Raw genomic sequence first — 14,193 nt, 5'->3', positions numbered from 1 at the left:
CCTCCCTTACCAAAGGGACAGGCACACGACCCAACCAGACAGAGCTGATGTTCCTGCCCCGTGTGTCAATCATGGGCAGAGAGACCAAAAGGCTGCAAAGAGTGACTCTAGCGGAAGCGTCCAGGCTGGAGGATTGAGCCGTTCCTGCCACCAAGATGCCCCCATCCCAGAGCTGTCTGGTTCTTGATGGTTCCAAGCCTTGCTTCAGCCTTCCCTTGGAGTCTACGACACACACCCTGCACTTCCTGTCTGAGTCAGCTGAAGCCGGCTGCTGCTCCTTGCAACCCAAGACCTCATGATGATACAGGGCTGCTTCTGTGTCAAGATGATGGCACAGCATGCTTTGGAAGGGGCTGGGATGGGATCATCTAAGGCTGGGTCTGGAAAGAGAAAATCCCGAACGAGGCTGGGGTAAGAGGCAGCAGAGGGTCATTCACAAAGCAGGGACCACGAGGTCAGACCAGGCTGGCTGACTCCACTAGACCAGTGACCCTGAATCTCTCCCTGAGCCTTGTTCTGCATCTAAAAGGAATAGGAATATCACATCCAGCTGGATGGAGCCATCATTTAAATCCAAAAGGGGGGGGGGGGAGCGGGTAGTAGAGCTCAGTGGCAGAATGTGTGCTTAGCATGCACGAGGTCCTGGGCTCAAGCCCCTGTACCTCCATTTAAAAAGGCAATCAATCCATCAAAAAAGATACAGGTATCCCGCCTGGCATACAGTAGGTGCTTAATAAATGTTAACTTCCTGGTCTTCCCCCAGCCCCATTCCTTTCTTAATTCTGCATGAGTGGTGTTTTCTGTAAGATCACCTGCCAAAATGGCTTCTTGTGTCACAGCATCTAAGGTGAGTAAAAAGACCCCATTTCCACCAGATGAACACATCTATCATTGCGTTAATAGAGAAGAAAGTGGTCCTTATGTTTTTTATTCCCAGTTTCAAATCAATCGAGCTACATGGCTTTCATATGTTTCGAAACAGAAATAACCTCAGAAAGAAAAATTGTTCAGAGTTACACAGAGGACAGTCCCTTTCCTTCTTGGAAACAGAAAACGAAGTTCGTGCCAAACAGTCCAACAGCTCTGCTCTTTTACCTTCAAGCGTTCACAGCCAGGCCTCCGCGGGCAGCCCGATTTTCTGAGAGCAAATTTCTAGAGCAGCTTTGACCCCGGACAGAGAAAAGGATCTTTTCTGGTTTCAATCAGGTCAAATGAAGAGCCAGAGGGAGGAGGTTGCCGGAGACTCAGATTAGAGTCTCCTTCAACCGGGCAGAAGTTGAGTGACCTGAACAACTTAAGCTCCGTTTCCCTCAGCCGGGACACACGAGCTACCCTCTCAAGCATTAAGACATGATAAATACCTGATTGTTTCAACCACTGCAGAGTTTGTGAGCGTCTCCTATGTGTCAGGAGTGAAGTTGGGCCTGAAAGCATCACGTCGGGTGCCTGGCACATGACACATCGCAGTACACAGTCTCTCTCTCTTTTTTTAATACATCGTTCTGATTTCAAAATGTGTTCACACTAAGATTGTGGATTATACTTTAGCAACATGTTTATCTGCTCAGCATTCCCTTCCTGGGAGAAGTAACCTGCCCTAACTCTACAGAAGCCGTCTTTGGCCCACGTGATTTCGGTGGCATTCATGCCACGGGCATGTGACCAATATGCCCAATCAGAATATTCCATCCTGGTGGCCATCTGCCCAGGGGTGGGCATGTGAGCCAAGCTATGACAACTGGGCTCCTTCCTGGGCTTTTTCTGGAATCCCAGGTGGAAAAGGCTATATGAGCATTGCAGGGGCCCATCTTGCCACTGTCTGCGCACAGCCAATCTGAGAATGGAGAGTCAAAGAGACAAAGAGCCAAAGACCTAGGGACATCATCTGCGTCCTTAGATCCAGCCTTACCTGAAGCCGGCTCAGCCCTTGCACTTACAAGTTCTAAAAGCCAATAAATGCCCTCTCCTTAAGTTTGACCAAGTTAAATTTCTGTCACTTGCAACTAAAAGGGTCTGAGTTAGATAAACAGAAAATCATAGTACGTGTATGAAAACTCACCCATAACCCCACAACCCAGAGAAAACACCATAACCTTTGAGGGTCTGGTCCTCCCAGGTTCTGTTTGATGATGCTTTTGCTTTGCTTCATTTGTGTCTTTTGGAGTGAATGAGGTGGTTCTTTCTAAAAATAAGAAAACCAGCTTTCCAGCCAGACCTCCTTCGACTTGAATCCTGATTCTGTCTCTTCTTAAGCTGTGCTGCTTTGGGAAGGTTATCCACCTCTCTGAATCTTGGGTTACCTATAAAATGGGGATAATAACTCTAGCCACACTCCACAAATGGCAGTAGTTACTCATACTGGGTACGACACTCCAAGATGTGATCTGAGGAGTACAGAATACTATACAATCATTATCTCCCCCGTCCCAGGCATTTGGCAACCTGCTATCTCAGACATGAGAACTGTTTTTGCAGCTCTGCCAGGCTCTTAGCTTCTACATTACATTGTTTTAGATAGGTCTATTCTTATTCAAGACATACATAGTTACATTCTCCTCTTCTTAAAGGTACAACTTGTCATTTTCAAAGAGAGAGAAAGACAGGTAACAGCTGGCTATACAGACAAGAAGAAGATGACTCAGCTTCCTGAGCCACTTTATTTTTAAATAAACATTGTATATATTTAAAGGGTGCCGCAGGATGACTTGATTTACGTCTACACAGTGAAATGATCACTTCCGGCGAGCTAACCAACACAGCCATCTCCTCACGTAGCTACCTCTTCTGTGTGGGGTGCGAGCACCTGAAATCTACTTTTAGCAAATTTCCGGCATTCAGCACAGTACTATTCGCGGTTGTCATCCTGCTGAACGCCAGGTGCCTGGACTTATCCCTCCCACACCACTGGGACTGCCGTTCAGTCTTCACTTCTCTAGAATGCTGGGCCCCAAGCAGGTAATGAAAGGATGAAGAAGTGACGGCTGAAAGATTTAAACACTTCCAAAGGGCTTTTTAATTGACTCACAGGAGGGATGGGAAAAAACGTCCAGACTTAACACAAACAAACTAGCAAAGCAGTTCTTGCAGCTGCACCTGGATCGGGTTTGAGACACGTCAAGAGGAACACGTGACGGATTAATGACCAAAGCTGGCGAAACACTTTTTTAAATTACAGCAGATTATTCGTGGATACTGTGGGAGTAACTTTGCTCTCTCATGGGATAATAACTTCTAAGCTTTTACATTTTTAAGTGAGAGATGAAAGGACAGCATTAGAGCAGAACTCATCACTGATCTTTATTTAGCAAAGCCCACAGAGAACACAGCTGATGTGACGATTAACCGTGGTTATTATGAGTGATCGTAGGGCTCTCTTATTCTCAAGGGCTTGAGGTTTCATCCAAATCTGGGAACGCTAAGTGCACACATGGAAAGATTATCCATCCTGTGTCTTGAGAAAAAGACTGGGAGTCGCTGCTCCGTAGGATGAGTGAGAAAGCAAGGGGAGAGTTAAAATGGTACCACCTGAAAATAACAAACTACGGCACGCATGGCCTCGGCTGACCATACTAAAGCCTAGGATATTGACAAAAAGGAGATTTTTCAAACTTTAAACCAAACAGAAACCCTCATTCATTGTCTCCCTGGGATTAAAGAGGATGAGGTGCTGCAATGGGAGGAAATGCCTGGTCTTAACACAAACGGGGTTCAGAGGAAGGAGCAAGGAATGGTGCTGTGTGTGCGGTGGCCAGAATACACACAAATCTAAGAATCTGGGTTTCCAGATTTAGTTTTGAGGAGCTGAGTAAACACGCAAGGGAGAAGAAAAGGAAATCCAACACTGTGTGTGGTTTCGAGGGTGACCGACCTGGTCGGACCCCGGCCCACAGGACGAGCCCTCCAGGTCCTCGTGCACGCGGTCCAGCAGCCAGAGCAGGAACTCCAGGGCGTCGTGCTGCGAGCTGCCTTGGAACTGAGAGCCGTACTTGGACACAGCATTCTGGAAGGAACAGAGGGAAATCAGATGGGCAGTTTGGCCTTTCCAACAACCAGCTAAGCACCAAGTCTACCCACGGTGGCGATTCAGCCCTGACGGGGAATGACAGCTCAGAAACCCTGCGCAGCAGGAAGCAGCCTCCCCCAGGGAAGCAGTGTGAGCGGGGTTGCGGACCCAGACCACCCTCACCACGGCTAGTGGAATCAAAGGGCCTGGGCTGTTTTCTTTTCCTTTCTTTTAGTCTTTCCTTGGGATTTACAGAAAACCTTAGGATGTGTCGACGCAAGATTCAAGGTTTAACTAAGATGCTGGTTCTGAGTCTCTGGAACACTCTAGCTTCGGTGCACAGGAGGGTCTAGTTTGGATTCTTCCCCCAGGCTTCTCTGCACTTTGACTCCCAAGCAGGGCTGTCAGATTAGCGAATAAAGTAAATAATAAATAGGCAATAAACAATGAACGGTGCTTGTGGTAGGAGTATGCCCTATGCAACTTGAGGGGTATATTTCTACTCACAAGTTATTGTTTATCTGAAATTTCAGTTTAACTGAGCATCATATCTTTTATCTGGTAACTCTACCCCCCAGTCTCCCTCAAACCTGTATCCTTAGTACCAACATTCTCTCCTGGTTGAGGCGGGGGAGGGGTCCCTCGATCCCGCCCTTCCAACTCGAAATCTCTAAAGCCAGCTCTTTCTCTTAGCATCAGTGTCCTCCTTCAGGTTCCCCCTCAAACACACATCAGTCAGCTTCGGATTCTGGCTTCCCAACTTTTCCCATCCTGCTCCTTCAGAGGAGTCCCAGTGCCATTGCTAAGTGCTAACTCCTGCTGATCCAGATGGCAATACCTACCCACAGAGGAGCCCAGCCCCCGGGACATCCCCCTGCCAACCCACCGCCGGCAGGAGAGCTCAGACCCATCTTCCAGAGCCCCGCTGGTGATGGTGCCCTTACTCCCAACCCCTCCTGACCCACTGACTCACCACCTAACAATCCAAACTCCTCCGGTCTGGTCCCATCCATCGCTCACCACTCCCTCACGTACTTCAAAGCTCCTGGTAAATGAGCCACTGTGGCAGGGAGGCAAACACACTTTCCCACGTCTATCGTCTCTACCTCGAATTATTCTTCCTTCCAAGAGAAATCCACTCCCCTCCTGCTAATCACCCTAATCCTTTAAAACTGACACTTACCTCATCTTAGTCTGGCTAGAGAGCCACACAACCTTTCCAGAAAGAATTTGACAATTTCAAGAAGACAGACAAGATAAGACCTTAATGATGTCCCTCTTTATAAATTCCACGCCGCGGGGTTTAGCCTAAGGTAATGAGAGATACAAGCAAAGATACCTCAATGTATTACAGCTATCAGGGGGAAACTTACTGCACACTTATATCAGATGGCCTTAAAAATTATGCTTGAGGAGATGCTCAAGAGAAAAGGAATGATCCTGTCATTTTTAATACAAAAATATATGAGATTATTTTATGTAGATTTATAGATAGATAAAAGACTAGAAAATATATGGTAAAATATTAACAAATGGTTTTAGAAAGGTGGGACCATAGGAGATTTTTTTTCATTTTCATTTGTATATTGCAAACTTTTTTTTTTTACAATGAACACTGTTCTTTATTGGTCTTTCTCCAATTATAACAGTATCTGGCAGGTGTTTTACAGAATATTTTTTATGACTTTACCTATTGATTCTACTATTGAAGTCCTTTGGAAGTCTCTTGAAATGTGACCAGAACCGCATCAGAGGTAAATGCTAACGCAGGAGGGATGAATAGCAACATTTGGTATTTCTACTCGGCAGTGTGGCACGGCTCCACCTGTGTGTGTGTGTGCAAGTGTGGGTTTCTCCCTCACAACACTGATCATTTATCTGATATCTGTTATAATAAATATTCCTAGTTATTTCATATTTCTGGTTTTTAGGGATGAAATCTCATTTTTATATGTTTCTAAATCGGTCTTGCTTTTGATCTTCTAGTTTGTACCTGACCCCATCAGTGACAGCAATAATTCTAAAACATGGATTTCGAGAACCATTTAGTAATTTTCTTTCTGTTCATTATTTTTTACTCCATTTCCATTGGGTGTCTTACTGTTTTGTCCAGAACTTCCAAAACACACAAATGATGAAGGTAAACTTTTTTTTAAAATGCCTCCTCATATATCCAGAGAAAACTCTAATTCAAAAAGTCGCATGCACCCCAATGTTTACAGCGGCACTATTTATAATAGCCAAGACATGGAAACAACCTAAATGTCCATCAACAGATGACTGGATAAAGAAGATATGGTATATATATATATATATATATATATATATATATATATATATATACAAAACAGAATACAACTCAGCCATAAAAAAAAAAATAGAATGAAATAATGCCATTTACAGCAAAATGGATGGACCTGGAGATCATCATTCTAAGTGAAATAAGCCAGAATCAGAAAGAAAAATATCATATGATATCCCTTATATGTGGAATATACAAAAAAAGACACAAAGGATCTTATTTATAAAACAGAAACAGACTCAGACACAGAGAACAAACTTCTGGTTACTGGTGGGGGAAAGGAGGTGGGAAGGGATAAATTGGGAGTTCGAGAGTTGCAGATACTAACTACTATGTATAAAATAGATAAACAACAAGTTTATACTGTATGACACAGGGAACTATATTCAATATCTTATATTAACCTATATGAAAAAGAATATATGTATGTATATGTATGACTTTAGTATTGTGCTATACACCAGAAATTGACACCACATTGTAAACTGACTATACTTCAATTTTAAAAGGTTAAAAAAAAAAAAGCAATGCCTCCAGCATATCACTTGAGGCATCCCACACGCCTAAAATTGTTGGTCTAAAATTGATCCTCAAGCACATAAGCTAAGATAAATTCCAGATGGTGGAAATCCTTAATATAACCATAGAAGAACTAGAAGTATATAAAATAGAATGCTTCTCAAAAGGTATGAAATAAGTAAAACTTTCAGCAGGGAGAAGGAGGAGAGAGTTTGCAGCAAATATGACAAGAGTTGAGGGACTTACAGAAACAAGAAAAAAGAACATTAAGACCAAGGCAGAATGGATAGACAGACAATATGAACAGACAACTCCAACAGCAGCTGGAATTCCTACGACTAGTAAAAAAGCATGCAAGAATCCAACACCTCACTGCTTATAAATAAAAACAAGACACTTACTTCTTTTTGTTCTATAAATTAATGACAGAACATCCTGTACATAGGAAAATACCCATCGCTGGTATATCTAAAATTTGATATAATTATTTCGAAAGAAATTTGTTGATAGGAGTACTAAAAATAGTCAAGCCCAATAAAGTCGATTTAAAAACTAAAAAAAACCAAAAAACAATAAATACTTAAAACTGGGATGGTGATTAACAGGTACACATGTCAAAACCTATCAGATTCTACACATAACATTTTTACTCAGCCACGAGGAAAGAAATTCTGCCATTTGCAGCAACATGGGAGGACCATGAGGACACTGTGCTGAGTGAAATAAGACAGGAACAGACAAACGGGGTATGATCTCTCTTATATGCAGAATCTAAAAAACCTGAAATCAGGAAAACAGAAAGTAAAACGGTGGCTATCAGGGGCTGAGGGTGGGGGAATGGGAGAGATGTGGTTTAAGGGAACAGATTTGCAACTAGTAGATAAATGAGTCCTGGAAACAAATACATGGTCCAGGTGGAGGTATTGTGGGTTCGGCCCCAGACCACCGTAATAAAGCAAATATCGCAAAGCGAGTTACACCAGTTTTTTGGTGTCCCAGGGCATATAAAAGTTACGCTTACACTATACTATAATCTCTTCAGTGTGCAACAGCATTATGTCTAAAAAAAAAAAACAATGTACACACCTTAATTAAAAAATAATTTATTGCTAAAAAATGCTAACCATCATCTGAGCCTTCAGCAAGTCTCATCTTGGTGACATGTCAGCCTTGATGCTGATGGCTGCTGAACGATCAGGGTGCTGGCTGCTGAAGTTTGGGGCGGTTGTGGCAATTTCTTAAAATAAGACCACAAAGATGTTTCCTGCATGGATTGACTTTTCCTTTCACTCAAACACTTAGAGGCCACTGTAGGGCTATTCACTGGCCTCACTTCAGTATTGTGTGTCTCAGGGAATAGGGAGGCCCGAGGAAAGAGAGAGAGATGGGGGAATGGCCAGTCGGCAGAGCAGTCAGAACACACACATTCATTGATTCAGTTCACCATCTTACACGGGTGCAGTTCATGACGCTCTGAAACAACTGCAGTAGTGACATTAAAGATCACTTTAACAAGGATAATAATCATGAAAAAGTTGGAAATACTGTGAGAATTACCAAAACGTGACACACAGACATGAAGTGAGCAAATGCTGCTGGAAAAAATGGCGCCGATAGACTTGCCCAACGCAGGCTGCCACAAAACCTCAGCTTGTAAAGGATGAAATGCCTGCACATTGCAATAAAAGGAGGTGCGCCTAGGCAGTGATTATAGACAACAAAACTGAACTATAGACATTAAACTTGCTAAGAGACTAGATCGTAATTGTTCCCAACACTAGAAAAATGATAATTATGCAACAGGTCGATGTTAACCAGCGCTACTGTCAGCAACCCTGCTGCAATACAAATGCAGGAAATCAGTACGCTGTGTACCCTGCACAGCGTTGTATCTCTAATATAACTCAATATTTTAAACTGGGTGCATTTCATTGTACATGATTTATACCTCAAAAAGTTGATTTAAAAAGCAAGAAATCTAAAAATAACAAAATAGCCATCTTTGCTTTAACCATGTAATTTCACTTCAAGGAATTAAGCTTACAGAAAGGATCAGAGCTAAGGACAATGATTTAAATATAAGAATTTTCAATGCAGCGTGATAACTGGAAAATTGTACAGCACATAAATGTATCCCGAGGGATTGACAAGCTCTCTTTATGAAATATTATACAATCATTAAAAATTAAGTCTTATAGAATATTTTAATGACCAGGAGAAAGTCTTATGATAATGCTTAAATTTAAAAAGCAGGATACAAAACTAGAACTTCCAATTGTTTGTATATGATCTGAAGCACATCAACATGCTTATTTGGTTCTCTCTAGAGGGTGGAGTTCCAGATTTTTTTTTCACAGTTTAGCACTTTCCAATTTTTTATAGTTACATACATTTAATTACATCATTAGAAAAGCAAAATATTATGAATAATACCATGGGCAGGATTTCAAAAGTGTATGTATTTACTTGCTGTTAAAACAAAAAGCAGTCCTACTGTCTGTGCAGGCCAGGTGACTTGGGGCTCAGGAAGGATGGGATACCACAAACCCATCCCATATGTGTGTCTGGGCCGGGGTAACTCACTCCAGCATGTTGGTCCCTTCTAACTTCCTCCCTTTCTGGGTTTGAACCTAACAATCCCTCTTAAAGACCAAACTCCTTTACACAATCTTAGGTGGCTTGTCCCCAGCCAATTCTCCAGCCCCTTCCCCCAGCCATATCAGCTTTCATGAATTCATCGTATCATTCATTCATTCTGCCCAGCCGTAAAGGCTTCTTGGCCCTACCCCCTCAGTGACTGACATTTTCAGTCTCAGGGTCTACAGTGAATCTGCCCACCCTCCCATGTCCTTCGTTGACCCTTCATCCTTCAAAACTCAACTCAGTGGTTACCTCTCCTGCCCTGCCTCCTCACGCCACCTCCCCTCCCGCTAGAAGTGCCCTGTATCTTCATGTTGTAGCACTTGTTATCAGTTCTAATCATACACCCCTGGGATTATTTCACTGACTTCCACCTCTCCTGCTGGACTGTAGGCTTCTGGAGAGGAGCCCCAGGATCAGGAGTTACGCCTATCACCCCACACGTATTCCATGCTCCCTGTACAGAGTCTGGACACTCCATATCCGTTGAATGAGTAAGTGTCTCCTCATCTATGAAATAAGAAGCGCCCACCTAGATTTCAACCAGCAAGGTTTAAAAGCCCAGATTCTGGAATCCTTCTCCACTCTCTCCAAGGCTGCCTTCCTGAAGTCGCAGGAAACCCTGGGACATATCACCTTTATCAATGTATTAACAACTTGATTATCCTTCAGTTCTCCAAGGCTCACAGGGAGCTTCTTGGCACTTTGAGAGCAGACAATAGATAGGAAATCCTGGTGAGTCAAGGAAAGTGATTACTAATTTGATAGACATTTCAACTCCTCTTGCCTCTCTCACTGCTGCAGTAACAGGATGAGAATGCATCAAGCAAGAGAAAAGGTACACAAAGATTACCTCCCTGCCTCCTCCAGGTCTCTGCAGGTGAGGACATATAATTAACTCATTTTATACTCACAACAACCCTATAATAAGGTAGGTACCACTAGAGTCCCATTTGACAGATGAGGAACGTTGAGGCACAGTTGAGCTTTTAGTAACTTGTTCAGGGTCACAAAGAACTTGCTCTTAACCACTGCTTCTCACATTTAAAAAGCAAATGATGCCAAAGGAGGTATTACTGACACCCATTTGACCCACTGACTCCTGCAGGAGAGGTCTTCACTGGTCGAAGCAGAGGAGAGGACGGTGAGTGTTGGCATCCTTTAGGGTCACATGGCAAGGATTGCTTTCTCAGGCTGAAACTCAAGAGCGGTGATGCTTGTGGAATGAACACTGACAAGTTCCCCCTCCCCCAAGAACAACAGTCCCTAGTCTGTGGGGAGCCTCAGCTCTCTGCCCAGAGCTGTGGTTTTTTAGCAGGAAGCCAGCCATGCGCATCAATTATCAGGACTCTTTAATCCAACCGGGACCCCAAACAAATACCCTGCTTTAATCCTGGGTGAAGTGATACACATAACTTCCAAAGCCTCATGATCCTGCAGCATCCCCGGTAAGTAGACCGTAACCGCGGGGACAATGGATACAAACCCACGCTAACGCATCCTAGACGATTTAATTCACACTGAACCAAAGGATAGCACCTCCGGTACGGCACACGCACTGTCTCCCCTCCGGCACTCAGCGCAGTACTTGGCGCGCAGGGTCTTAGCTTCCAGTGGGCTTAGAACAAAATGCTAACTCCTTACTATTGCCTCCGAGACCTTACATGGTCTGGCCAACCTCACATAGGCCCCTCTCTACTCTTGTGGGCAACAACCACCCTCGGTTTCTTTCATGCCTCCAGTTCTCAACTCCTTCAGGCCTCTGGCCTTTCTATGTGCTGTTCCCTCTCTCTGGATTATTCCTAGATCTTGGCTTAGCTGCGTCCTCATCTTTCGTCTCCTCCTCCGAGGTCTTGGCCTTCGAAGTCGGACTCCCCCCCCCACCCCCAACGCATGCCTCTAGACTGGTAACTCTATCCCTGACGTTAGAACCCTTCAACGAATGTTTGTTGAACGCAAAAGAAAAAAAGGGTTGAATACACTCCAATCTACCAGCTCCCTGCACTCACCCCCACCCCTCAAAAAATGCCTGTAAGTTAATTCAAAAAGAAAACATTCGCAAGCAATAACATACTAATCAACTCAAAACAAAAGCGACTATCCGGAGCTGAACTGGTAAATGCCATCTAAAGAAGTCCCCAGGAACACCCTTTCCTGATGGCGCAAGCACTTCTCCAGAAGGGCCGGGACTCGGCGGCCGCCGAGCGCTGCCTACCTTGAACTCCGCGGAAAGTTGAGGCGTGTATTCGCGGGTCCAGAGCGCGCGCACCAGCGCCGCCAGCTGCTCGGTGACCTCGGCGCGGCCCGGCGCCGCCCGGTAGCGCCCCAGCGCCAGGAACTCGGCCAGCAGGTCGGTGTTGCTGAGACACTGCACCACGGCGTTCATGAAACAGGTGTTGCCGTGGTTCTTCAAGCCCTGCGCTCCCGGGGGCCGCGCCCCGTCGCCGGCGGGGAGCTGGGGCTGGGGTCTGGGCGGGCGCTCCTCCCCGGGGCTTCCGGGCGCGGCTGGATCCGGACCCGGGACGCCGGCAAAGCCCCCCTCCCCGTCGCCATCGCCAGGTCCCAGCTGGGGCTGGGGCTGGGGCCGGGGCCGGGGCGGCGAGTCCCCGGGGCGGGAGCGGCTGCCCAGTGCCAGCAGGAAGCGGCTGAACAGGCGGCGCAGGGAGCGGCGGCGGCGGCGGGGTCGGGGCGCGGGCGGCCCCTCTCCGGCCGCAGCCCCCGCGCCCAGGTCCATGGCTCCCGCCGGCGCCCCTCCAGGAGCGGAGCCCCCAGACCCCGGACTCAGGGCCGACGAACCGCTAACAGGCTCTTCCAAGCTCGGAAAGGCACCCTGGCGCCGGCTACCTGCGGGCCAGGTGTGCCGGGACCGGGCGGAGGCGGAGCCAAGGGCGGAGCCGCCCCGCCCCGCGCGGGAATCCGGCCTTAGGGCCCGCCCCGGGCAGCGCCCCACCGCCCCCACCCCCGCCGGGTCCCGCCCCCGCGGCGCGGACCCGGAATAAAAGCGCTGGAGCGGGGCGTTCGGGCTCCCTTCCCGCTTCCTTACCTCTTATAAGCCTACCGACCTGAATTTAACCTTTGCTCCTATTCACCTCCCAACCTTCAAGCTGTGAAAATAATGGTAAATATGAACGCCCTGGAGTGAATTGCAAAGCCCTGGCGATTTCCAGGTTTCCCGTAATTACGTCCAGGTGAATGTGAAGAGAATGGAAAGGCAGACTCCCCAAGGGGTAGCCTCGGGCGCTGTGCACAGACGCGCACTGGGAGCCGCGAAGGGATGGGGAGCGCTTTTGTGCACGGCTGTTTCCTCCGCAGGCTCAGGTGTGTGTGGCGCCACCGCCTTCCAGCTCGTCTGCCCCGCAGGGGAGGTAGAGCCTTTCCCGGGACCCGCCGTACTGGGACCAGAACCGGGAGCCGCATGCTGCCCCGTGATGGTTGCGGTTTGCTTGCTTAAATTACAGGCTAGGTTGAAGAGTTTACCAAAACCTTCAAGTGAGACTTGATCGTCCTTCTTTTAGTTGGAGAAACGGGTTGAGAGGTTAACGCAATGGGCTGAGGTCACAGACCCGTAGGCAGAGAAACCGGAACTAGACCCGAGTCTGTAGGCTGCCAGCCGCATAGCCTGACTCTTTCCAAGCTCAGAATTTGCTTACCAGGAAGTTTTCCGGCTCCCGGGCGCGCCTCCTACGAGGTCCTGTGTTCACTTCTTAACGCAAAATCCTGGCTGAATTGTTGGCTGTGTAAGAATTGGCTTTGCCTTGTCCCGCCCGTGATTCCCTGGGTAATTCTGGGGGCCTTGCTAACTTTATCCTGTAACTGTCAGGTTTATAATTAATCAGGCAAAGACTTGCAAAGTGAATTTCTCAATTTCTAGCTCAACAAGAGATCAGCAGGATGCATTATTATATCAAAACCCTGAAATGTTTCTTATTATTTGATGAATAACTCATCATCATTTATTAAATATCCACCTTGATATGTTAAATAGGGCAGCAGCGAGTTACCTGAGTCAGAAAAGAAGCATTTATTAAAGGGTAAAGATTATGCTCAGAACAAATGACTGTACTGTGCAATTGAAGACTCAAAGTGTTTCTCGAAAACGCCATTATTTACCCTCTCTGGAAAAGGATACCTGGTTGGATGATAAACACACAAAGTCCATTCCTTCACCCTTCTAATGGTAAGCAGACGAGAAAGATTGTATGGCCAACTCCAGAAAAGCACCTGTGAAATTTCACCTGTGATAATTACCCCAAAGATCCCCAACACGCGTTTTCTTTGAGGAAAGCACCATCATTCGTGCTTAACTTTCTACTCTGTGTCCAGAATTCTGCTAATGGTTTAATACATTATTTCACTTAATTCTCACAAGAATTTTTTGAGCAGGTAGCCTTGCTTTACAGAAGAGAAAACAGAGTAACAGAAAGCTGACGCAAAACAAGACAAAAACCCTAACAGAGATCTGGATTCAAACCCAGGTCTCGCCCCAGGCAGCTTGACCAATGAAATGCTGATTAAGAAGGTAAATTCATCTTCCTTATTTTTAGAGAAAAACAGCAAAGCTTATTAGTGCACAAACTAGGAGGAAGGACTGTGGGTTTTGCAGAGTCATAGACTCGAGAGGATGACAGGGAATTTACTCATCATTAAAAAAAAAAGAACTTTAAATTACAGTCTGGACTAATTATTCTTGAACACATTTCAATTTTAATATATAATTTAAGAATGTAAA

The 14,193-nt window shown here is 45.9% G+C and overlaps 1 protein-coding gene across 3 annotated transcripts in view; it reads right to left on the bottom strand.

The window, feature by feature from the left end:
- The window catches only part of USP43 (ubiquitin specific peptidase 43), a 49,173-nt gene extending 35,954 nt beyond the window's left edge, over positions 1 to 13,219 (bottom strand). For all 3 annotated transcript variants that reach the window (XM_032498783.1, XM_032498784.1, XM_032498785.1), the window contains exons 1-3: positions 13,115 to 13,219; positions 11,680 to 12,568; positions 3,869 to 4,000 (exon numbers count right to left, since the gene is read on the bottom strand). In XM_032498783.1, the coding sequence (XP_032354674.1) occupies positions 3,869 to 4,000; positions 11,680 to 12,198 (651 nt within the window). In that variant the 5' untranslated portion in view covers positions 12,199 to 12,568; positions 13,115 to 13,219. The remainder of the gene's footprint in view (positions 1 to 3,868; positions 4,001 to 11,679; positions 12,569 to 13,114) is intronic.
- Between the last annotated feature and the right edge of the window lie 974 nt (positions 13,220 to 14,193).

This window comes from Camelus ferus, chromosome 16 (assembly GCF_009834535.1).
Source record: "Camelus ferus isolate YT-003-E chromosome 16, BCGSAC_Cfer_1.0, whole genome shotgun sequence".
NCBI classification, from domain to species: Eukaryota; Metazoa; Chordata; class Mammalia; order Artiodactyla; family Camelidae; genus Camelus; species Camelus ferus.
Note: the sequence above shows the minus strand (reverse complement) of the source record. Positions and strands in the feature narration are given on the sequence as shown.